The sequence below is a fragment of the Sturnira hondurensis genome, unplaced genomic scaffold (assembly GCF_014824575.4).
Source record: "Sturnira hondurensis isolate 20B ecotype Veracruz unplaced genomic scaffold, ASM1482457v3 Scaffold0022215, whole genome shotgun sequence".
Lineage (NCBI taxonomy): Eukaryota > Metazoa > Chordata > Mammalia > Chiroptera > Phyllostomidae > Sturnira > Sturnira hondurensis.
Genome location: NW_028094846.1, coordinates 11,577,083 through 11,598,070, shown reverse-complemented (window position 1 = coordinate 11,598,070; position 20,988 = coordinate 11,577,083). Strand labels below are relative to the sequence as shown.

Sequence of the window (20,988 nt, the reverse complement as noted above, 5' to 3'; positions counted from 1 at the left end):
AGAATGAGGCCAGAGAAGTCTGTCTGCGCGAGACTCTGTCGGGCCCCTGTTTAAAACAAAACAAGGGCCGGAAAGAGTCAAAAATATGAAATTCTAGACTAATGTCCTCTCCTTATTTTCTCAACCGTCCGAAGCAAATGATGGAGTCCCTGTGTTGCAATGCCCCGTGCTCAGGAGGGGTCGGTGGAAGGATGATGGCGTGTTTGGATGCTGCCCAATGAACAAAGAATGTTTGGATGGAACACAAGAGATACAGATTACTAGCTCGGTGTTTTATTTGTTTTTTCACTTATTTCTACGCTCTGTAGCAACATCACTGGAACAAAAGGTTCGTGATGCAGTCAAAGGCTGTATCAGAAACCCGGCCAGCACCTCCCAGGGAGCAAAGGCTGAAGTGGATGGAAGGGGTCAGACCGCAGCAGTGAACCTCCGTCCCCTAGGTCAGCCAGCCCCGGGTGGCCGGGGGGCAGCTCCTTGAGTAGCTGGGAAAGATCTAGTTCTATGTTCTTATCAAAAAGAAAGAAACTCAGAGAATGGAAACACTGGCCTATCCAAAGCTACACACACACACAAAAAAGAACGCATTTTCCCAACTACATGTGATGGGCTCTGATACTCTGGAAAAACTGTTCTGAGAAAGAATGTAAACAAATTTTTTCATTACCACCTTATATCAAGACACCCAGGATAATAGCCCCACAAAACTAAAAGCCAAGTTTGGGCTCTCATCTCGTGAGGGGGAGGGCACTGCAGTGGCCCGGGGAGTGTCACGCCTGGGTTGAAATGCTGGCTGCTTCCAGGCCTGGCCTGAGCACGGGCTTGGCCACGTAACTGCCCATCTCTGTGCCTCAGTTTCCTCAGCTGGAAAGTGGGCGTGGGAGCAGAACCCACCTCACAAGGCCGTGAGGATTCATGAAGCAGGGAAGTACCTGGTCATAAATATGTTAGCTATTAAAAGCACCTGATACGCATTTGATAAATCTACGATAAACCTGTGTTCTGCAATACCTGGCCTACTAGGAAAATTGCCATCATCAAGCCAAACAAACAAACAAAAATGTGGACACCCCAAAGCCCTTCTCCCAAGAAGTTTTCGGAGGAGAGAACCCTGCAGGCCGACGGGAGGAGCAGACTCACCAGTGGTACCGGTGGGGCAGTTGGTGCACACCACCTCCTGAGTCTTAGGCACGACAGCACAACTGGAGCCCCCAGGACACGGACAGGGCTGGCAGTCGGAGGAGGTGCCTGCCGTTGAGTCTCCGTAGTAGCCGTCACTGCACTTCTCACAGTGGGGGCCTGCGGTATTGTCTCTGCAGTGACAAACACCTACGTGGAGAGCGGGCGTGAGATGACAGGCCGATAGGACAATGAGCATCTCCTCCCCACCTGCTACGGAGGACTCAGGCCTAGCAGCCCCCAAGGAGCTTCTGCTTACCTGTCTCGGGGTCGCAGGTCTCACTGTGTCCATTGCAGGTACAAAGCACACACGGACTATACGGCCCGAGACTCGGAGTTTCTCTTCTGTAACCCGGGAGGCACAATTCACAAAACTGCCCTCCGTACCCCACGGGGCAGGTGCAGGTCTCCACCCAGGTTGCAGGGACCCCGGGTCCAGGGCGAGCACTTGCCAGGGTGACATCATCCAAATATCCAGCACCTGCATGTTGTGTGGGAAAGAGAATCCCTAAACTGCTTCTGTTTTCCAAAGGCTCGTGAAAAGTCAGTACTATCAAAGAGCGACCAGACCCCAAATTCCAGAGACAATCAACCATTAGTACGTTCATTTATTGGAGAAGATAAGCAGAAAATAGCATTCAGAGCAACCATGTGGTAGCTGGTGCTATGTCTGAATAACAGCATAGCAAACTTAGGTTTTCACACACATGCACACATTCCCCCAAGATTAGTAGATTTTACAGTTCTCCCAATCACCAATATTAGCAATGAAAAGCATCAATTGGACCATAATCTGGGGCAAGATGAGATGTAAGAGCAAGAACACAGAGGATAAGAAGAGTTTCGGTCTGTAGTCACAAAGCAGTGTTTTTGTTCTTTTGTGACAAAAGCAGACACTCATCGTAGAGTTCAAGGATAGGAAAGCGGGCAAAGCACCTGTCAGCAAGTACCACTCAATTATATTTTTTTGTCCTGAATTGAACAGCAAAAATAAGCAAACGAGTTCTAATACTCAGGGCTACTTCAGAGAGTAAGCAATTCTTCCAAAGCAATTATAATCGTCGTGTATCACAATACTTTCCCATCTCCAGAAAAAAAAGTAGTAAAAACAGAAGCAGCCTTATGCTGCCTTAGACCAATGGTTCTTCCAACCCCACAGCAGGAGCGCGCCATGGAGGTGGAAGGCCTGGATCACGTTTCCCGTTCACTTCCGTCCCACTCCTGTCTCTGGCAGCCTGTCTTTCAAGGGTACTTCCCTATGTTATCACGTATCATTTGCTGCTTATATACTTCTTAGAACTTGATAACCTGAGGCTGAAGGACATCTCTCCTATCACTGCCTTGAACTTAGTTAACTTTAAATATGTTAGTGAGTTTTCCCAACAATCAGATCATGAGAGACATTCCCATTGGCTAATGTTCTGCCAACACTACACATTTAAGTCTCCCCATCCTGAAAATATTCCTCCTTCCATCTTGTCCCTAAATCTTCCATCTCTTTCCCTTCCCTTGTAGGCAAATTTCTTAAAAGAACAGTCTTTACTTCTTGACCTTCAAATCATTTATCAAAGCACTGTAGTTTCAATACTTCTTAAACAAAAAAACCCCCTAACCAGCAGCTCCTTAGTCACCCAGTCCAAAACCCAGTGGGCTTATCCCCTTAAACTTGTTAATTGTTTCTCCTCTTTAAAATTCTTTTTCTCTCTGGAGGCTCAGGGCATGGTCCTTAAATAACTATGTTTCCAGAATTGCATGTTCTCTTCTCTCTTCCAAGTTTCCAAGTTTAAAAACTACTGCCCATATACTGACAATCTTTTAATTCTAGATCTCCAGTCCTAAGCTCCAGATTCGTATTTCTAACTACGGTGCCTATAAGACATTTTCATCTGGGTAGTCACGCAAGGCATCTCAGAAACCAGCACATCCAAGGCCCTGAGGGCAAGATGCTAAGTGACATAAGTCAGAGCAAGCAGAACCTGTAAGATCTCACTTATACCTGGAATCTTTAAAAAGAAACATAAAAGCACTTAACTCATAGCTATGGACAACAGAGACTGGCGGTTCACAAACTTCCAGGTATAAACCAAATCAATCACCGGGGGGTGCGGCCCATTGTGGCAACTACAGTTAATACTGCATATTTGGAAGTTGCTGAGAGAGTAACTGTGGATAGTTCTCATCACAAGGGGAAAAATTCTGTAACTCTGTACGGTGATAGAGGTTACCTATACTTACTGTGGCCATTATTTCACAGTATATACAAATACCAAATCATTATGTTGTACACGCGAAACTCATACAACGGTGTCTGCCCATTACACCTCTATTAAAAAAGAAACCAACACCTCCCAGCTGCTGACGCCACTCCCAAAGCCGCTCTGACTCCACTGCCCCGGTCCTGCCTCTCTCCAGAAAGGGCTTCATTACAATAAAAAATTTACGGGAAGAAAATGTAAAAGGCATACTTAAAATGGCTTTGTTTATCTAAAATTATAGTCAATGTTCATTCAGTAATTTTTTTCTTTTTCATAATTTACCTGGTGGTTAAGAGGCCTGATAATTACAGAGCAATAAATAAAGGTGAAGACCTGTGAGTCAGTAAAATTATATTCAGAAATTTTCTGAATTTAATTTCTGAAATAGAACAATCTATTTACATATAATCAATCACAATAGGTTTATCCATTATAAAACAATAGTATTTCCTAATCTTAATAAGTTTTCTCCAAATTCTTAGGAGTTGTTAAAAAATACATTTTCTTATACATAACTCATGTACAATGACGTGGTTTATACCACTTCTTTGGCATCAGAGTTATAGTATCAGGACTTTAGAGATACCCTTTTGCATATTACGACTCCTTCTACCCAATCATCTTGTTAAACAGCTCTCCTCACTCATATCATAGCTTACTTCTTTCACTGTATGTCCCACGGATCTTGATAGAGGTCAAGTTGTTAAGGAGCTTCTGAAATTCAAAGGCAGTAAGAGTAGGCCTCCAAGGGTAATCTGTTGCTTCATGGAGCCTGGAAAGAAAGGGGAGGCCACATTAACTTCTGTAAGGACAAATCTGGGGTCCAAGAAAGCACTTCCTACTCATTTGGGCCACCAACAACGCAATGCTCCGACAGTGTGAGCGAGTCAGACACCAGTTTGCTGGTCTGACAGTGCAGTCGGCAAGGACGTAGGAGACCAGGGGGAGGCTCCCTTTTACAAAGACCCCCTCAGAACCCTGAAGTTTCTTTCCAACATCCACCTCGAGGCCTGATAAGCTCAGGTAAAGAAACTACTTCTATAATTCTGGCCAAGTCAGACTGTACAGTGATGAGGTCTTACCGGAAGACGTATTTCACAGTGGTCTCACTTGGGTAGGAGTTGCCCTGCGCGATCAAGGGCACAGACACTCTCAGGCCAGCCCCCTCGAGCACCAGGTCTTCCGCAGAGAGGCGAGTGTCCCGCCTGTCCACTCGAAAGGAGAAGGAGAGGTTCTGCCCGTAACTGAACACCTGCTTGCCCAAGAACTTGGCTGGAATGCAGACACACGGGGCAGGAACGTGAGAATGAGACTCCGGAGAAGCGCCCCCCCCACCCCCCAATGCTCGCCAGCCTCACTTACCAGGAGCGATGAAGTACCTAGGAAAGTAGCTGTCTGAGATGACGGCGATGTCTTGCCTCTCGGAGGACCAGTCCAGGGACGCTTCAGAGCCGTCCCTTTGCTCCGCACGCCACCCGTCCTCATCTGCAAGCAGAGGAAGGAAACACAAGCACTGTTATGGGGAAACACCTTGGGTTCACCTCTCTGAGTGCCACGGAAGTACAGAGAGTATAGAGAAGGACATCAGTGAAAGCTTCCAAAGAAATGAATCCTACAGCGGCACCTGTCCACGCTGTACCTTTCGGTTTACCTTTGGCTTTACTGTAGGTAACATTTAACTATGCTAAATTTAAAAAACCACACACATGTCTTCATAAAGTACAGCACAGGGAATACAGTCAACAACACTGTAGTAACCATGTGTGGTGACAGAGGGGCGCTAGATTTACTGAGGTCCAATCACTGTGCCACACACTTGAAACGAATAGGATATTGTCTGCCAACTGTAATTGAAACATGAGAAGTTAAAAAATAATGACTAAGCACAAAAATGAATTACATAGGATGGTTAAAAACAAACCCAAAAACAAAGCAGCAAAAAAGCCAAATAAGAAGAATCACGTTCATTAGAAAACATGAAGTGTTGCCACCCTCAAAAAGATCCTCAAACAGTTACCGATTTTTTTTTAATGCCCGAAGTCTAGTCACACACTTCTAGGGGACGGAAGGTCTACATTACCGATCTGAAAAGTAGAGCTTATAGAGTAGACGCTGTGGCCGACGGCGTTGGTGCAGACAGAGGAATGGCCAAAGCAAAAGCAAGGTGTGCACCCCCTGGGATTTGATGATTCCAGATTAAAAAATCCAGGTTTGCATCTGAAAAAGATTAAGGGACCATCAGGTGCTATTTTTTTGGTGCCTGAGACAGGGTAACGGAGAAGACACAACCCAGGCGGAGAAAGAACGAGCTACCTCTCACAGTTGAAGCCTTCGACGTTGTCTTTGCACACACACCTTCCTGTTTCGAGGTTACACTCCTCTGTGCTGCCAGAAGGGTCGCACGCGCACGGCCTGATGGAGGGAGAGCGGATGGAGCGATGTGAGAAGGAGGGACAGGAGGAGAGAAACGACACTCTTACAGTCAACCTTTGGCTTTACTTGTCAATACTTTTTTTTAAAGGAAAAACATAATACAGCAAAACGAGTATTAGTCTCATTTTTGGATTTAGACCTGGTTTCAATCAAGGATGCCCATCCCATTTACATTTTCAAACTCTGCTCCATCTCTGTACAAACAACCCTGGGTCGTCGTCATAGCCAGGAGTCTTGAATCTTGCCGACAATTACTTTGGGAAAAAATGTTTACATTGCTGCAGATAAACCACAAGACCTCTTATTACGAAGGGAACTACCTTCAGATTCTGCCCCCTCCACTTCAGAGAGTGGAGGTGGGGGTACAGGCAGATCCTTATTACGAAGGGAACTACCTTCAGATTCTACCTTCAGACTTTTGGAAAAGTCTCACCTGCATCCTGCCTCAGTGAGAGAATGGAACCCAGGCTGGCAGCGGTCACACTTGTCGCCCATCACTCCTGGCTTACAGCTGCATCGGCCGTAGCTGTCACACTGCGTGCTGAGGGAACCTGCGATTTAAAAGGCATGTCAGCCACCAGATGGGTAAGCAACATTAGTATGTCAAAGAAAAGCAATCGGTAACTAAAGACAATGCCAGAACACCAACCTGTAATCTCTAGATGGGAACTGAGACCAAAGATCACATTTTAAATCAGAATTCTCTCGAAACCGAACCTTCTTAAGCCACCCCATTTTACCTTTCCAGACGCAACCCTACTGATCAAGGCTGAGAACACTAACAGGGCACTCCGCACCCAGTGGTAAACTAGCCATGTAAGGCCTGTCCCTTCTCTGTGAGAAAGCACCGCTCCTTGAGGGTCATGTCCAGAATTTAAGTCTGTACCGGCACGAACACCAAATACAAAGGTCAAACTCCTGAATGAACAGAATGGACTAAGAGCACGTGACAGCTATGAATATACACTGACATGAAAAAAGTTCAGCACACTAAGGATTTCAGACTAAACAAAGTCATTAACAAAGAAGAACTCACGGAGCAGCTAACATTTTACAGTCGAGTTCAAATAGTTCTCTAAGATCTGGCTGCTAATTCTTTCCAAACCATTACTCAGGCCAACTCCAGTTTTATACATCCCAGAAAACCATCAGAAAGTCCGACAATGGGATTCAAGAGAGTGGAGGTGGGGGTACAGGCAGATCCTGAATCGTTTACATAGCACAGTAACGTCCGCACTTCCACACTGAGCCTGTGCACTTGCCTAGGAGGCTGCTTTATCACCTGGAGATAATAAAGGGACTGCTCCCCCATCGGCTTTCACCCCATCGGGCCGAAGCAGACGCCGCCCGTCACTCACCGACTGGACTGCAGTGGCATGGAGAGCAGGCCTCCGTGCTCCCAAGGCGGAAGAAATTCTCCCGGCACCTCTCACAGTTGGGCCCGTCGGTGTTATCCTGGCAGTTGGTGCAGTGGCCACCATGGCCGGTGGAACGGTAGAGTTCAGGGTCAAAGTAGCATTCTTGCGCTCGGCCATTGCAGTTACAGGCTGTCAGGCAAACACACACGTTAAGTGAGACCCATGTTCCTACGTAAAGAGTGTTTTTACAAGACTCAAAACAAAACAAAAAAAAACCCAAATCATAATTTCCCACATCTGTGACAGGTGGTGTTGGAGTAAGAAGACCACCGGAGCCCTGACTGGTGGAGCTGGGTTGGTCGAGCATCATTCTACAAAGCAGAAGGTTGCTGGTTCGATTCCTGGTCAGGAAGCACATGCGTAAGCCTGTGGGTTCAGTCCTCTGCCAGGGCATTTATGAAAAGCAACCAATTGGTATTTGTCTTCCTCTCTTTCTCCCTCCCTCCCCTCCCCTCCCCCCATGTTGGCTACCAGATGCACTGTTCATTAAAAAAAGAAAGAAAAGAAAAACAGTATGTCAATACAAGCCTTATAGAGCCAGGTTGCCAGCATGCTAGGAAACGTTCATCCTTATCGGAAACAGCACTACCATAAAAGGCACCTCCCGGCCACTGTTCCTACACAAGCAAAAGCCAAGTCACAGTGTTTCTGAATCTTTTTCCTTCATCCTTATCCCAACCTCAAGAACAAGGTAAGGTGCCAGTGTGTAGGCAGGCTTCAATTTACCCTAACATTTCAGGCCTCAGATGATCCAAATACGGTAAGATACTACCTTTCAAATGAGAGATTATGTGTACATCCAGACAGGGCTAGCCTGAGACACATGCATTAAAATCAGTGCCTGTGCAGATGTGAGCAGAATTAAAGGGGACCCAGCAGGTCCGTGCATCCACTGGGGAGCCAGCCACAGTGCTGACTGGGTCATCTGTGATGTAACCGACGGTGCCCCCTACAGGGCACAACCATACTTGAAGACCAAGTATCTGTAGTCACAGAAATTCTTTATCGTGTTTATAGTCAGACGATGTTCTCAGAATGACTGATTCTGCCCAAAGTACAGGTGGTATCTTGAGCACTAATTAAAAATAAAGCTTTCCTTGATTTCGGAGAGATCAGGAAGTTGTTGTTTTAAAATATCTGACTATACATATTCTCTTTTTCTTTTCTTCCATCATTTACAATCAGTTCTTTTACGGTATTGCCCTGAAAATTTTGTGTACACTGGAATCACTGGCAATAAACTTAGAGCTGTGTTAAGTAACTTCTCTATCTTCCTTTCCCTTCTTTAGTTGCTGCTTCTTTCCCCTCAATTCTCCCCAGATTATCCCGCCATCACCCAGCCACCCCCACCAAACGAGTCTGGTGCTTGGAGACCACGAGCCAGAACATTCCTGGTCCCCACTGTTCCAACCCACAGCTACAGCACAGGCTGCAGCACCCTCAGCAGCAGCTGGTACGAGAGAAGGCAGCTGTCATTTTCTCTTCCACGGCTCGAGAACCTGGAAAATACTGGTGTCCTGTCACAACCTCCAAAAACTTCATTCTCTGAGGGGCCACAGTGCCGAAAGGACAGAGAGGAAAGCAAACTGACTCCGCTCCTCATTAAAGGCCGTCAGCTACCACATGCGGCTCATTTGCTAGTGGTAAGTGGGTGACAGAGCGCACTGGGTGTTCCCAAAATGTTCCCGGACAACCTCTAAATGGGACCGCATCGTTAAAGAGAATGCGCCGCAAACACATGTGTACANGCTCGAGAACCTGGAAAATACTGGTGTCCTGTCACAACCTCCAAAAACTTCATTCTCTGAGGGGCCACAGTGCCGAAAGGACAGAGAGGAAAGCAAACTGACTCCGCTCCTCATTAAAGGCCGTCAGCTACCACATGCGGCTCATTTGCTAGTGGTAAGCGGGTGACAGAGCGCACTGGGTGTTCCCAAAATGTTCCCGGACAGCCTCTAAATGGGACCGCATCGTTAAAGAGAATGCGCCGCAAACACATGTGTACATTTATTTAGATGGCACATCTTAGGAGTATTTCCTTCTTTCTTTTGCCAGCCTCGGCCACGTAGCTTCCAACACTGGATGTTACGGGTCAGTGAAAAAATTAAATGGGCTCAAGCAACTGCTTAGGAATGCTGGGGGAGGCTGTAAGATCCATCTGCAAATCTCGGATTAGTTAAAGGAAAGAAAAGATGAATAAGAAAATCTGCTCGGGGCAGCTAATGGAAATAGTCATAAGCCAAGATATCAATTCTTTCTCAAGGTTTCTGCCAGCAATTCCTGCAAGTTCAGAGTGCCTTCTTTCTAATTCCCTTTATCCCCAAGAGAATATGATAAGGAATATTTATCATATTACGGACATAAAAAACATTACAGCTGTTTTAAAATTTCTTAAGAGCAGTTCAGCGTGTCTTCCTTCTAATTCCCTTTATTCCCAAGAGAATATGATAAGGCATATTTGTAGGACATGAAAAAATTAACAGCTGTTTTAAAATTTCTTAGGACCTTGGGAAGTCATAATCACATGTTTTCGCAGTTTCTTTCTCCTGAGATTCCTTCTCTATCTGTTCGGAATAAACAAAGACAATGAAGGAATAAACAGTGTGTTATCTTTTCCACGGAACACTAGTTTCTACTTTTCTGCCCAAAGCCACCCACCTCTGCATGAGAGGAGTCAAAAAATTCTCGCCATTGTGCCCTTTACTGAGATTCAGGAAAAATAATTTTGACAAATAAGCTTCTGAAGGGTAGTCTCAGTCTAGAACTCACTGTAGCTGACACACGTGAGTCAATGACCTTGGCTCTGGAGTCAATGAGCATTGTAGGAAGACGAATATTTTAAAGGGCACCAAGGAAAAAAACCAGAAAGACCGTTACATGAGAGCAGGCCACAGCGGCCCAGTATCTGGACCTGAGCAAAGCGCCAGGCCTTGCAGATTAGTGCCCATCCTGGTGTGTATTCAGGAAGGAAATACACGACCAGCACAGTTTATGTTAACAGCCAACCGCCCTCCTCTATGACGTGCCTCTGACAGGCATGTGGTTGACGGCCCTACGTCCTCAAGTCATGGAGGAAGCACAGCCTTTCAGAGTTTTCCTTTCAAGGGGACAGAAGTGGAAGTCACCCGTGCCCTCTTCCACCTCTGCAAGTTCTCACGGTAACCGAGCGGACCGACGCCACGGGCACTCACGCAGGCACTCGCTGGCGCTCTCGGCGGTCGCCCGCCTCCACGGCCGGTCGTTGAAGAAAGGAAGGCACTTCTCGCAGTCCACTCCGTACGTGTTGTGTTTGCAACTGCACACCAGCTTGTCAAACTCATTCTTCACACACTCGCTGGCGTGCCCGTTACATTTGCACCTGCGGAGGGAAGACACGCTCAGAAATAGGAAACCGCTCCCAAGTCCCAGAAATGGATGCAGGAAAAGGACACACACGGGGGACTCACAACAACCTCGGCGTGCACTTATGAATCGAAACTGGGACCTGAGGAGCTGAGCAACATCAAGTAAGGGCCGCTTGAGCTTTCGGGTGTGAGGAAAAATTAAACAGGGAGACGAAAGAGGCAGGTCTACTTAACAGGGGACAGGGCATAAACCAGACAGGAGAAGAGAGCCCCTAACGATGTCTGAGGACGTCTGCAGAATTGCTTCCCAAGGTCAAGTGTGTGTGTGTCAAAAAGCAGCAGAGCGTACTGGTTAAGAACTTGGATTCAGAAGCCAGGCGGCCTGGTTTTCGAGCCCCGCCCTGCAACTTAGCTGTAAAATATGGATGAGGATGACCTTTATTTCATAAGGTTACTGGGAGGATCAAGAATTTGCTTTACGTATGTGCCCAGGGTTGTGTGGGCACATAGCAGGTAAATAATTAGGTCAGCAATTATCTGCCATAATGATTTTAACGTATTCCGATCAGAAGGTCGCCAAGAGTCACTGGATTCCTCACTACCAGATGGGTCTCTGGCAGCCTGCTATCCCCACGGGTGGGCTGGGGGAAGGATCCCTGAAGGACCCCCTAGCTGCAGGTGAAACGATCGACGCAGGACTCGTGGAGACCCCCAGGAGTAAGTAGCGCGTGCTCCGGGACGCTGGCGTTTCCCTCACTTGCTCCCTTCGAGACAGCAGTCGGTTCCCGAGCTCCAACTACCACTTAAAAATACACCCAAACACTTCTGAAACGTCGACAGCACAACCAGGATGAGTCACAGACTGACATCTCCAGCTCTCATTTTCTTCCACACTCCTGAACCGCTGCACAGAGTTAGATGTTTATGTCTAAATTTCACATGTTTACAACCAAACTCATGACCTCCCCTAATGGACTCATCTTCTTCATCTGCTTTGGTACCATTCTCCTGCTCACTAACCCTTACGGTCACCGTTGACTACATCCTGGTGACTCCTCCTTCACAACTCAATGCATCTAAATGTCCCTCTCCGTTCTACAGTCACCACCCTGATGTCCCCCGCCTCCTCACTCACACAGCATCAGAGCGAGAGTAGAAATTCTCTCACGCACATTCTGCTCTTACGTACATGCCCACAGGAACCTTTCTAATCCACTGTTTTGATACCACAGCCCGACTGCAAAACGCAACGTCACTTCTCATGGCAGCAGCTTCCATCAACTCTGAGCGTCAGTCTGCACCAGGAACGCCGCGTACAAAAGTGATGTTTCCACTCTTGAGGCCTCATAGTTCCATGCAGGGGATGCAAGTCCAAGATTCTCTCCTGCTGTGGCAGGTCTCTGGCTACCAAACCCCCTCTCTGGTTCACGGCTCTACAAGTTCATGTAAGAGCTTTTCCTTAAGTCAAGCAGGTTTACACTGTCCCAACTCTAAGCTTTTGTTCACGACACGCCCGCTCTCCTGTACTCGACCCAGTCACCCTCCCCACTCAGCCAAATCCCACCTGTCCCTCAAGACCCAGCTGACAGCCCACTTGCTTCTCTAGTCTGCCAGCTGTGTGGTGTTCTCGGGCATATGGAATCTTGTCATCTAACGCATGGGACGATACCAGTGTTTAGCTCTTCCCATGTTCACACATTGCCTGCCCAGGCATTTGTAGGATCCTGGAAGGTCAAGTTCTTCTCGGTTAGGTGCATGTCAGTCTTACACTTCCCTGACGGCTTCACAGTGCCTATTACAGAACTTTGTACTTAAATTGTCAGTGAGAATTAGCTAAGTGTGTTGATTTGAGAAAGGTTTCAGAAAACCTAATTATGTACTTTGTTTCCACGATAATGAGTTCTAACAACATTATTAATATAACTCTCAGCAGTTGCTGCATTTACTTCTCAACCAAAGCCCCAATCACTTTCAGAGTTTTTAACAGATTACTTACCTACCACCTACGGCGAAGTCAGAGATCGCGTAATAATAGGACTTGAGAACTTTGGGGTCGTTGAACACTTCATCTCCAAAGGTGTTCAGGCGATTGAGAGCCACTCTGATGTCAGTGGCCGTTACCCATTCCTGTCAGGAAACAAAAACAAAATCAGAAAAGTCAGGGGCTGAAGATACGAGGCATGAATGCGACAGTGTTTTCTGAACAGTTCATGTGGCGTTGAACTCGTGTCCTCTTCCAGCATCGCATCCGTTGTAATCCTCGAGGGTTCCTTTGGTTTCTTAAGAATTTTTTCTTTCTTGACTCTTCCTTTTTTCGATCTTTGTTGCTACTTTACCGCTCAGAGTCCCACAAGCAGGAATAAAACCAGTCTCTTCACAGGCTGTTGTGAGGCTTAAATGAAACGTACTTCTAAATGCCTGGCGTATACCAGGCGCTTGACACACGTGCCCCTTCTCCCCAGCCTGCATCCACGCCCCAGACCCAGTCAGAGATGCGAGCACACAGCCCACGCGATGCCGCACTCGTGCGAGACACACTGGCTGTTGTCTCCTCCTCCCCGTTGGGTACCATCTTTCCCCCACTCCACACCCAATCCACCATGACAGATCTGGGGAAGACATCACGGTGGCCCCGACCAACCAGAGTCGGTCTTGTCTTGCTCTTCCCCACAATGCCAATTCTCCCTGAGGCCTTCCCTGGCCACCCTATCTAAAATTGCTAACAGCCCCCAAGCTCCCTATTTCCCTTATTTTATGTCTAGCATCTGCTTCCGCCACCATCACCAGCAAACTGTACGCCCCACACAAGCAGGAAGTTTTTGTTCTGTTCACTGCAGCTTCTCTAGCATAGGAGGTGCTCAAATAACATCTGCCGAGCAAAGGAACGGATCTGAGGAAACCCCGACTGAGTGACTTGGTAGGCGCACCATGATGGCCAAGGGGAGGGATGGAGGCTGCAGTTTTCCCCGGGGTTTTAGGAGATCGAAGCCCTTATAATAAATGCCCTTTCACTGAGCCAGTGTTAGACAGATGTTTACATCTGGGGTAGGCTGTTATGATAACACCGCCGAGCAATCGTGACTGCCGGTGCCCACACCCTGCGTAGCCCTGTTCCACGCCGATGCTGGGCCTGGGCGCGTGACCTGCTTTAGCTGAGGGGACGTCAGCAAATGTGACACCAGCAGAGGCTTGGTAGGCACACCAAGGGACTTGTGTGGGACTTGTCCTCTTGGAATCATCCCACCGTTCCATGCAGAAGCCTCGTCCGGCATCTTAAAGGATGCCAGGGGCAGGTATTGAGAAACCCAGCTTCGAGCTCACCTGCCAGGAGCAAGCCCAGGGCTACACAGAATGAGCGAGGAATAACAGCTCGTGGCTGTTTAAAACGCTTACATTTGGAGTGGCGCGTGACGTACAACCACCCAAAGACACCACTCCCCTTCCAGCCCCTCCTGGGAACGCACCTGGGAATCCCCTCTAAAGGCGTATCAAGCTAGTGCAGAGCTGGGGGGTCTGTGCTCTGGGAAGGCTCCCCGGGCAACGGAGGCACACCCCTGATAGGAGCCACCGCTCAAACCGCGCCAAACACCTGGCAGACAGGACAACACAGGGAGCTCAGGAAGGCTCTTCCCCACGAGGCCTCCGAGTAGAATTAGAGGAGAAGAGATGATGAGTTCACCCAAACTTGGAACTCCGATAACAACTCCCACTCGTGGCCACAAGGTTAGGAACCTTTGCGTCATCTGTGACGTAAACAGCTAAACCTATCTCTGCGTGTCACGCTTACTGTGTCTCCTACAGCCACCCCCTTAATCACAGCGCTCCCGAATGACAGCTTCTCAGGGCTGAGTCTAAGCTGTCTGGCTGTTCTTTCACAGTGGGGCCCTTCCACAGAGCAGACTCGGGAGTAAGGCTTTCTAGTTCTGAACCCCAGCTTGGCCACTTACAGCGGTTCGGTTTGGGGCAGGGTATTTTATCCTTTCTGGGTTCTCTGATTGCTCATCTGTGAAATGAAGATAATAAAAGTGTCTGCTTTACAGAGTTGTTGTGAGAGTTAACTGAGTAAATTTATGTAATACATCGCCTGGACTGGTGTGGTTCAGTGGGTTGGGCTTCATCCTGCAAAGCGAAAGTTCATCAGTTTGATTCCTGATCCAGGTACATGCCAAGGTTGTGGGTTTGGTCCCCAGTCGGGGTGCATTCAAGAAGCAACCTATTGATGTTTCTCTCCCTTTTTCTGTCCCTTCCATTCTCTCTAAAAATAAATAAAATCTTAAAAAAAAAACCCTAATATATCTAAGGGGCTTAGAACAATGCTTGTAGCATTGCGGCACATTACAGTTGAGTGCTGTAGTAAATGCTAATCACGGTATTATCCTAAATCAATGCATGCCCAGTAATACTCATATAGAGTGAAACCAGGAGGGGTCTCCTCTCCCGGACGGGAGACCACAGCTTCCAGCAGGCAGCATGGGGACAGAGGAGGGAAGGACACTTGGCTTCTCTCCTCACTGTCAGCTCAGCTGAAAGGCACATTGGCTAAACCCCACTGGCAACTGGATCTCGGAGCCAGAGCTGTGTGTAGGAAGCAGCGAAGCCAATGTTTGCGGGATCAACTCAAAGAGTCTGTGCAGACCCTTCTCTCCCAGGCACGCAGTCTCCTGATCTTGCACCTACCCAAGTCGGCTCTTGTTCCTGCCCTTTACTTCCAATGTCTCTTCTTGCCGACGCAAGAAACGCTTTCCTGAAAGACCACTGCAAACATATTCACTGCTCACTGTAACCTCAAAGCTCACCAGAATCAAGATTTGTAATCTCCCAGGCAGCAGCTCCCAGAAATACAATGGAAGGGAAGAACGGGACTCAGAGAAATATATGCTCATCTTTGGCCACCGTCCAAGACCACACACCCAAATCAGAAAAAGAGTCTTGAACATCCTAAGTCCCAGAGAGAAAGAATGAGAAGAGACAGAAGCACGAAGCCCCTCCCCCAAGTGGGGGATTCCCTACTGCGAAATCGAGACAGCTTTTCATAAAATGCACATGGCGTTTGCAAACCCACATCCGGCATTCCTCGTTTCAGTCGATGGATACAGGATGCCCCCGTTTAGGGGTGACTTTCGGCCATGTGACAGGAGTGTGTCCAATTCTGGCTTAATGTGCTGAGTACAGTGTGAGGCTCACCAGTCTCTCCATGATTAAGCAGCCAGAACATAAAAAAAACTCACAGAAATCTAAGCAACACAGAAAGACACCACATACGTACAAAGAGTTTGAGGAAAAAGGAATCTTAATACTATCTATTGCTAAATAGAGAACAGTTTCTACGATAAGGCTTGAGCACTAGACCGGGGTATCTAAATTTTTATGGTGTCGCAAACCCCAGTGCCTTCAGGAGACGAGTTTTCACGATTGACGACAGTGCCAGAAAAGCCCCGGTCAGAATTGCCCTGCACAATAATAAGGGAGGTGGCACTCTTAACTGTCCTGCTTCCACTGTTCCCTCTTACTAATAAAATATGGGGGTGGCCAAAAAGTTCACTTGGTTATTCCCGTAAGATGGAGACGCTCTAGTAGCGCTTCGCTGTCTTTTCCTTGGTTCGAAACAATTCCGTCAGATTGTACTGTGACAGCTGCCACATCAGCATGAGTTTAAAAGGAACGTCCAAGATTGGCGAATTTTTGTACAGCCATTTTAATAGTGAAGAGGGAAGAAAATAGGCAACGTTTTTGGCATATTATGCTTATTATTTCAAGAAAGAGAAAAATGCAACTGAAATGCAAAAAAAAAAAAAAAGATTTGTGCAGTGTATGGAGAAGGTGCTGCGACTGATCGAACATGCCAAAAGTGGCTTGCTGGAGATTTCTTGCTGAACGATGCTCCACAGACGGGTAGACCAGTTGAAGTTGATAGCGATCAAATCGAGACATTAATTGAGAACAATCAATATTATACTGTGGGGAGATAGCTACCATACCCAAAATATCCACAGCAATAAAGTTATTGGTGAAAATGAAATACATGTCTTTTATTTTATGGGAAAAAAACATACGACTTTTTGGCCAACCCAAAACTTTTTTATTCTGTCCAATCAAAGAAAAGATAAGGATGCAAAAAAACTGGGTAGATTTGTTCAAATACCCTTTTCAAAAGGTCAGAAGCAAACTGTTTCCACCTCACGTACAAACACAAAAGTTAAACCTGTCCAACTTTTTAAAAAACTGTAAAGTTTATATCAACCAGGACATATTAGCAAGTGCATGAGAACATAAGAACAAACATGAACTTCGGAACGGGAACAAAACTGCTTTCCTTTACTTAGTGAGAGTGCACAGGAAGGCAAAACAGAGTCGAGCTGTCTGTCTTGCTGGGGTAGACTCTACGTGTACCCCCAACCTCAGAGGTGGGACCACAAGGTCCCCATTATCACAGTCTTCCTCATCCTGCACATGGAAGAGCCAGGCAGCTCCAAAGCCAACCTCTGGACGCCTACCTGCAGCACAGGGCTGTTGTCAAAGTTGTAGGCGCTGGGTCGCCCTTCCAGGGTGGAGAAGGCCACGTTGCCCCCGGTGAGAGGGGAGATGTCACTGAACTCGTCTGTGCACAAGGCCTGCTGCTCGTCCTCCCCTGTCCTGATGAAGCCGCGGTTGGCCTTGAAGTAGGTGTTCTGGCAGGAGCCACTGTAGTACTGGTAGGGGGTCCAGGGCCCGTCCTCTCGCGTGCGCTTGTAAATGGCGAAGCTCTCCGGCCGGCTGGTGTGGAACTTGAGGCGCACGTATGTGATATCAAAAGCTTTTCCTGTGGGACAAGCACATCAAAGTTCTCACGTCAGGTGTGAAGCCAGGAAATCCCCTCTCTTCCTAGTGTGGTTTGGTTCTCGACAGAGAAAGAGTGTACAAGTCACCCTGTGCACACTGGGCTAAGAAGGTTCCAGAACACACAACACACTGGCTGTGCCCCATAGGCTATTCTAAACCTGGAGGAGTGCACGCCTCCCCACAGAAATAACGAGTGATAGTTCAGTGCTAAGTTAGCTCATAAAAGCCTACTTTTGACATAAGTTGTTTGCCATGAAAATTGTAGCATATATTAATACTGTATTTACACTATTAAAAATAAAACTGACTTAAAAATCACATTTATTCTTAATGCTGGTGCCTCGGCAAAAGCTTATTAAAAGATAGAAAACATATTTTGACTTTCTAAATGGGTATTCTGGGTACTTTCAAAAAAATTTTAAACGTATTCCGTATTAACCACAACATTGTTTCTTGATGCAGGAAGAATATCATGAGCACTAGGATGCTATGGTTCTACCAGGCCGAGAAAGAGAAATCTGAGACAGGGAGAAGGACAGTGACTGAGACACGGGGTGAGGGGTAGAGCAGAAAAGATGGAAAAGGTTCTCCCAGCGGCTGAACGAAGACAGGGAAACAGAAAGAAAAACGGGGAACGTTGGCTTCCAGAAGCTGTTTCAACAGGTTCAAAAGAGGATACGTGAGCGGTGAGCTCCGATCGGGAAGGGTGACAAAGGGAGGAGTCAGTGGCCTGCCAACCCTCCCGGAGAAGAGCCACCCGGCACCAGGTCAGCAGCTCACGGCAGCTGCCAGAGTGAAGTCTGACTGCCAGAGCCAGGTCTGACAGCCAGGGCGCCGTGGCTGCCTGCCAGCCAGCGTGCCTTCAGGTGGGTAACAGAGGTCATGGGCAACGGGTTTCCATCACCATTCATCCATACACTGGGTCTTTCTACCTCGGACACTGTCTTTACTTTGCTATCTCTGTGCTGGAATGAAACTCACAATTTGGCCAATGAGTATTTGTTGGGCGTGACCACAAGCTCAGTCCCCCGCTACACACGTTCGGGGACAGGATGTGCTGGACATCAGAGGTCCTTGTACTCTCCAAGTGAGTCCACTGCACGAGAAGACCCATCCTACTCCTCCCCTACACAGCCCACGGGAGAGGAGACCCTGCACCCTGAAGGGCCAAGGACGGACGCCTGCCCTCCTCCCACTTCCTGTGCCCACTCATTCCCAGGGGTGGCGCTCACGGACGGCCTGGAAACGGCTCAGCTCCCTCTCCAGCTGCCTGTCTGAGTCCGTCTTCCCTCCTGCACTCCTCGCTGAGAGACAGGACCTCTGCCCCCATGCAGGGAAGGCCTGCCGCTGTCCCAGTACGGCTCTGGGACTTAGTGGGTGAGTTCGGGGCAGGGGCGGGGGCGGAGAGGAGGCACAGAGTAAGAGCAGGAAGTCCACGTAAGCTGGGTGTCTAGGATCTGTTCTTCGATCCAGCCTACTTACAATAAAACTGCTGTGATGAGCCGTATCTGACTGCTTTTCAACTGGTCCTGATCTTAAAAGAGAGCCTTAATTAACTGTCCCTCACGTACATGAAACACACAAAGGCATGTGGCATGGTGGGAAGAACACAGCACTGGGCGTCGTGAGACCTGAGTTCAGGCCCTGCCCCCACTCAGTGACTGGCCGTGTGGCTTCTGCTCTCCTATTTCCCCTCTGTAAAAATAAGGATGCTATTCCCTGAGCCAGTACTGCTAAAGAGTAGTTACAAGGTCAAACTAAGATCTTGTACATATTTGATTAATTGTAGAACTCTACACAAATACAAGGTATTAACACAATAGAGTTTAAAAGAAAATCCCTGACCTATGATCCTGGATACCTGCACAGCACACACAAGGGCCTGGCTGTCCCAGGACCACCGGGTACAGTGCCAGAGGGCGTGAGTCCAGCCTAGGTCTTCTACCTTGGAGGAGGTACACCATTTCGCCTGGACACAGGCCATGGAAATACAGTTTACAACACTCCTGTTAAAAGAACGCAAATTCAACCTGTCTCTTTACTATGCAAAAAATGTCAAGTCACCTTTGAATGAGAGCAAGGTTATAATACAGTATCTAGGAGAGTCCAGAGACTTACACTTATCTAAGCCATTCTAGAGTGGCAAACCAACTCAGCATTTCTCAGGAGCAGGTGGCTTGGGATGTCCAAGGGCGTATTCACTCATCTCTAGACTACAGATCAGTCTCACTTTTCTACTCTCTCTGTCTACATTTCTGACATCTCTTTAGCAACCCAACTGGCAGGAATCTGGGTCAAAGGAGAGAAGGTAAGATGGATCAAGGTGTCCTGGGTTCCAGACCAACATCTGCAGCACAAAGCCACACCCTGAAAGAAATGGACAGCAGTGGTCACTCACTGCTGGCACCTTTGGCGAAGCAACTTGGCTAGCACTGAACTTGGAGGCAGCCCAGCTTGCTGGCCCTGGCCTTCCCTCCCCAAGCCTTGTTTTCAGAGCCGCCTTTCTCATCCTAACCTGTAGCCACAGTGGGAGGAGGAAAAGCCACTGTGGCAATCTGTGCACTCGCCACACACACCACGAGGCAGCCACGTGCACTGCCCGCTGAGTGGCAAGCAGGCCGGCGGTGGCCAGACCACTGCGATTCCATGTGATGGGAGCGCATCATGTTTTGGGGGCATGGAGGAAAGTCACAATCCAGACTTGTGAGGACATGACACCTAAATCCAAGACCTGAGGAATGCAGAGGAGGCAGCTAAGCCAACGGGGATCAGTGGTCCAGGCAGACACAAGGGCGTGTGTGAAAGCCCAGAGGACAGAGGAATGAGCGGTCACTGCAAGAATCACAGTGGGGGAGTGCGGCTAGAACTGGAGAGAGCAGCTGGAGGTGAGCTAAGGAGGAGGCAGAACAGGCCAGGCCAGAACCCAAGCTAAAGAGCAACTTTGGGTTAAGGACAATGGCAAGCCACTGGGGGATTTATGTCGGGAAATACATGATCTGGTTTGATTTCTAGAAAGATCACTCTGGCCACTGTGTGGGGCCTAGGATGGAAGGGACAGGACTAGGGGTCAGATGTGGCGGTGATCCTGGAGAGATGACACTGACTGAACTAGGAGTAGGGGCAGCGGGAATGGAAACAAACGAATGGATGTGGGTGAGACGTAGGCAGCAGACATCAACAGTAACTTGGTAACTGATGGAGGGTGATGGGGAGCGGGCTCCACTTCTGGGAGCCTCCTCTGTTTTGACCATGTTGACATTCTGTTGCATGGTCAAATCTTTTCCTCATTCCATAAGGTGGGAGGATTAAAAATAGCACTTAGTTTTCTAATTTAAAACAAACTAAATGAAGAGTAGTAACACCCACTGAAACAGAGAACAGAGGAGGTTCAGCGGGACTGGAGGCAGGGGCGGAGGGCAGGATGGGGGGATGAGTTCAGTTTTGGACACACTGGTTTTGAGGGGTCTGCGGGTCACCCAGACAAGAGGAGACATCTATCAGGGAGTTGGATATGCGTGGTCTAGGGGTTCTAGAGAGATGTCT

At 48.0% G+C, this 20,988-nt stretch overlaps 1 protein-coding gene across 1 annotated transcript in view; it reads right to left on the bottom strand.

Moving 5' to 3' along the window:
• LAMC1 (laminin subunit gamma 1) overlaps positions 1-20,988 on the bottom strand; it is a 111,891-nt gene that overhangs the window by 26,882 nt on the left and 64,021 nt on the right. The window contains exons 2-13 of the mRNA XM_037035347.1: positions 17,121-17,425; positions 12,623-12,753; positions 10,474-10,640; positions 7,223-7,411; positions 6,298-6,415; positions 5,745-5,843; positions 5,512-5,648; positions 4,794-4,916; positions 4,514-4,703; positions 4,091-4,203; positions 1,436-1,657; positions 1,138-1,326 (exon numbers count right to left, since the gene is read on the bottom strand). Coding sequence (XP_036891242.1) covers positions 1,138-1,326; positions 1,436-1,657; positions 4,091-4,203; positions 4,514-4,703; positions 4,794-4,916; positions 5,512-5,648; positions 5,745-5,843; positions 6,298-6,415; positions 7,223-7,411; positions 10,474-10,640; positions 12,623-12,753; positions 17,121-17,425 — 1,983 coding nt within the window. The remainder of the gene's footprint in view (positions 1-1,137; positions 1,327-1,435; positions 1,658-4,090; positions 4,204-4,513; positions 4,704-4,793; positions 4,917-5,511; positions 5,649-5,744; positions 5,844-6,297; positions 6,416-7,222; positions 7,412-10,473; positions 10,641-12,622; positions 12,754-17,120; positions 17,426-20,988) is intronic.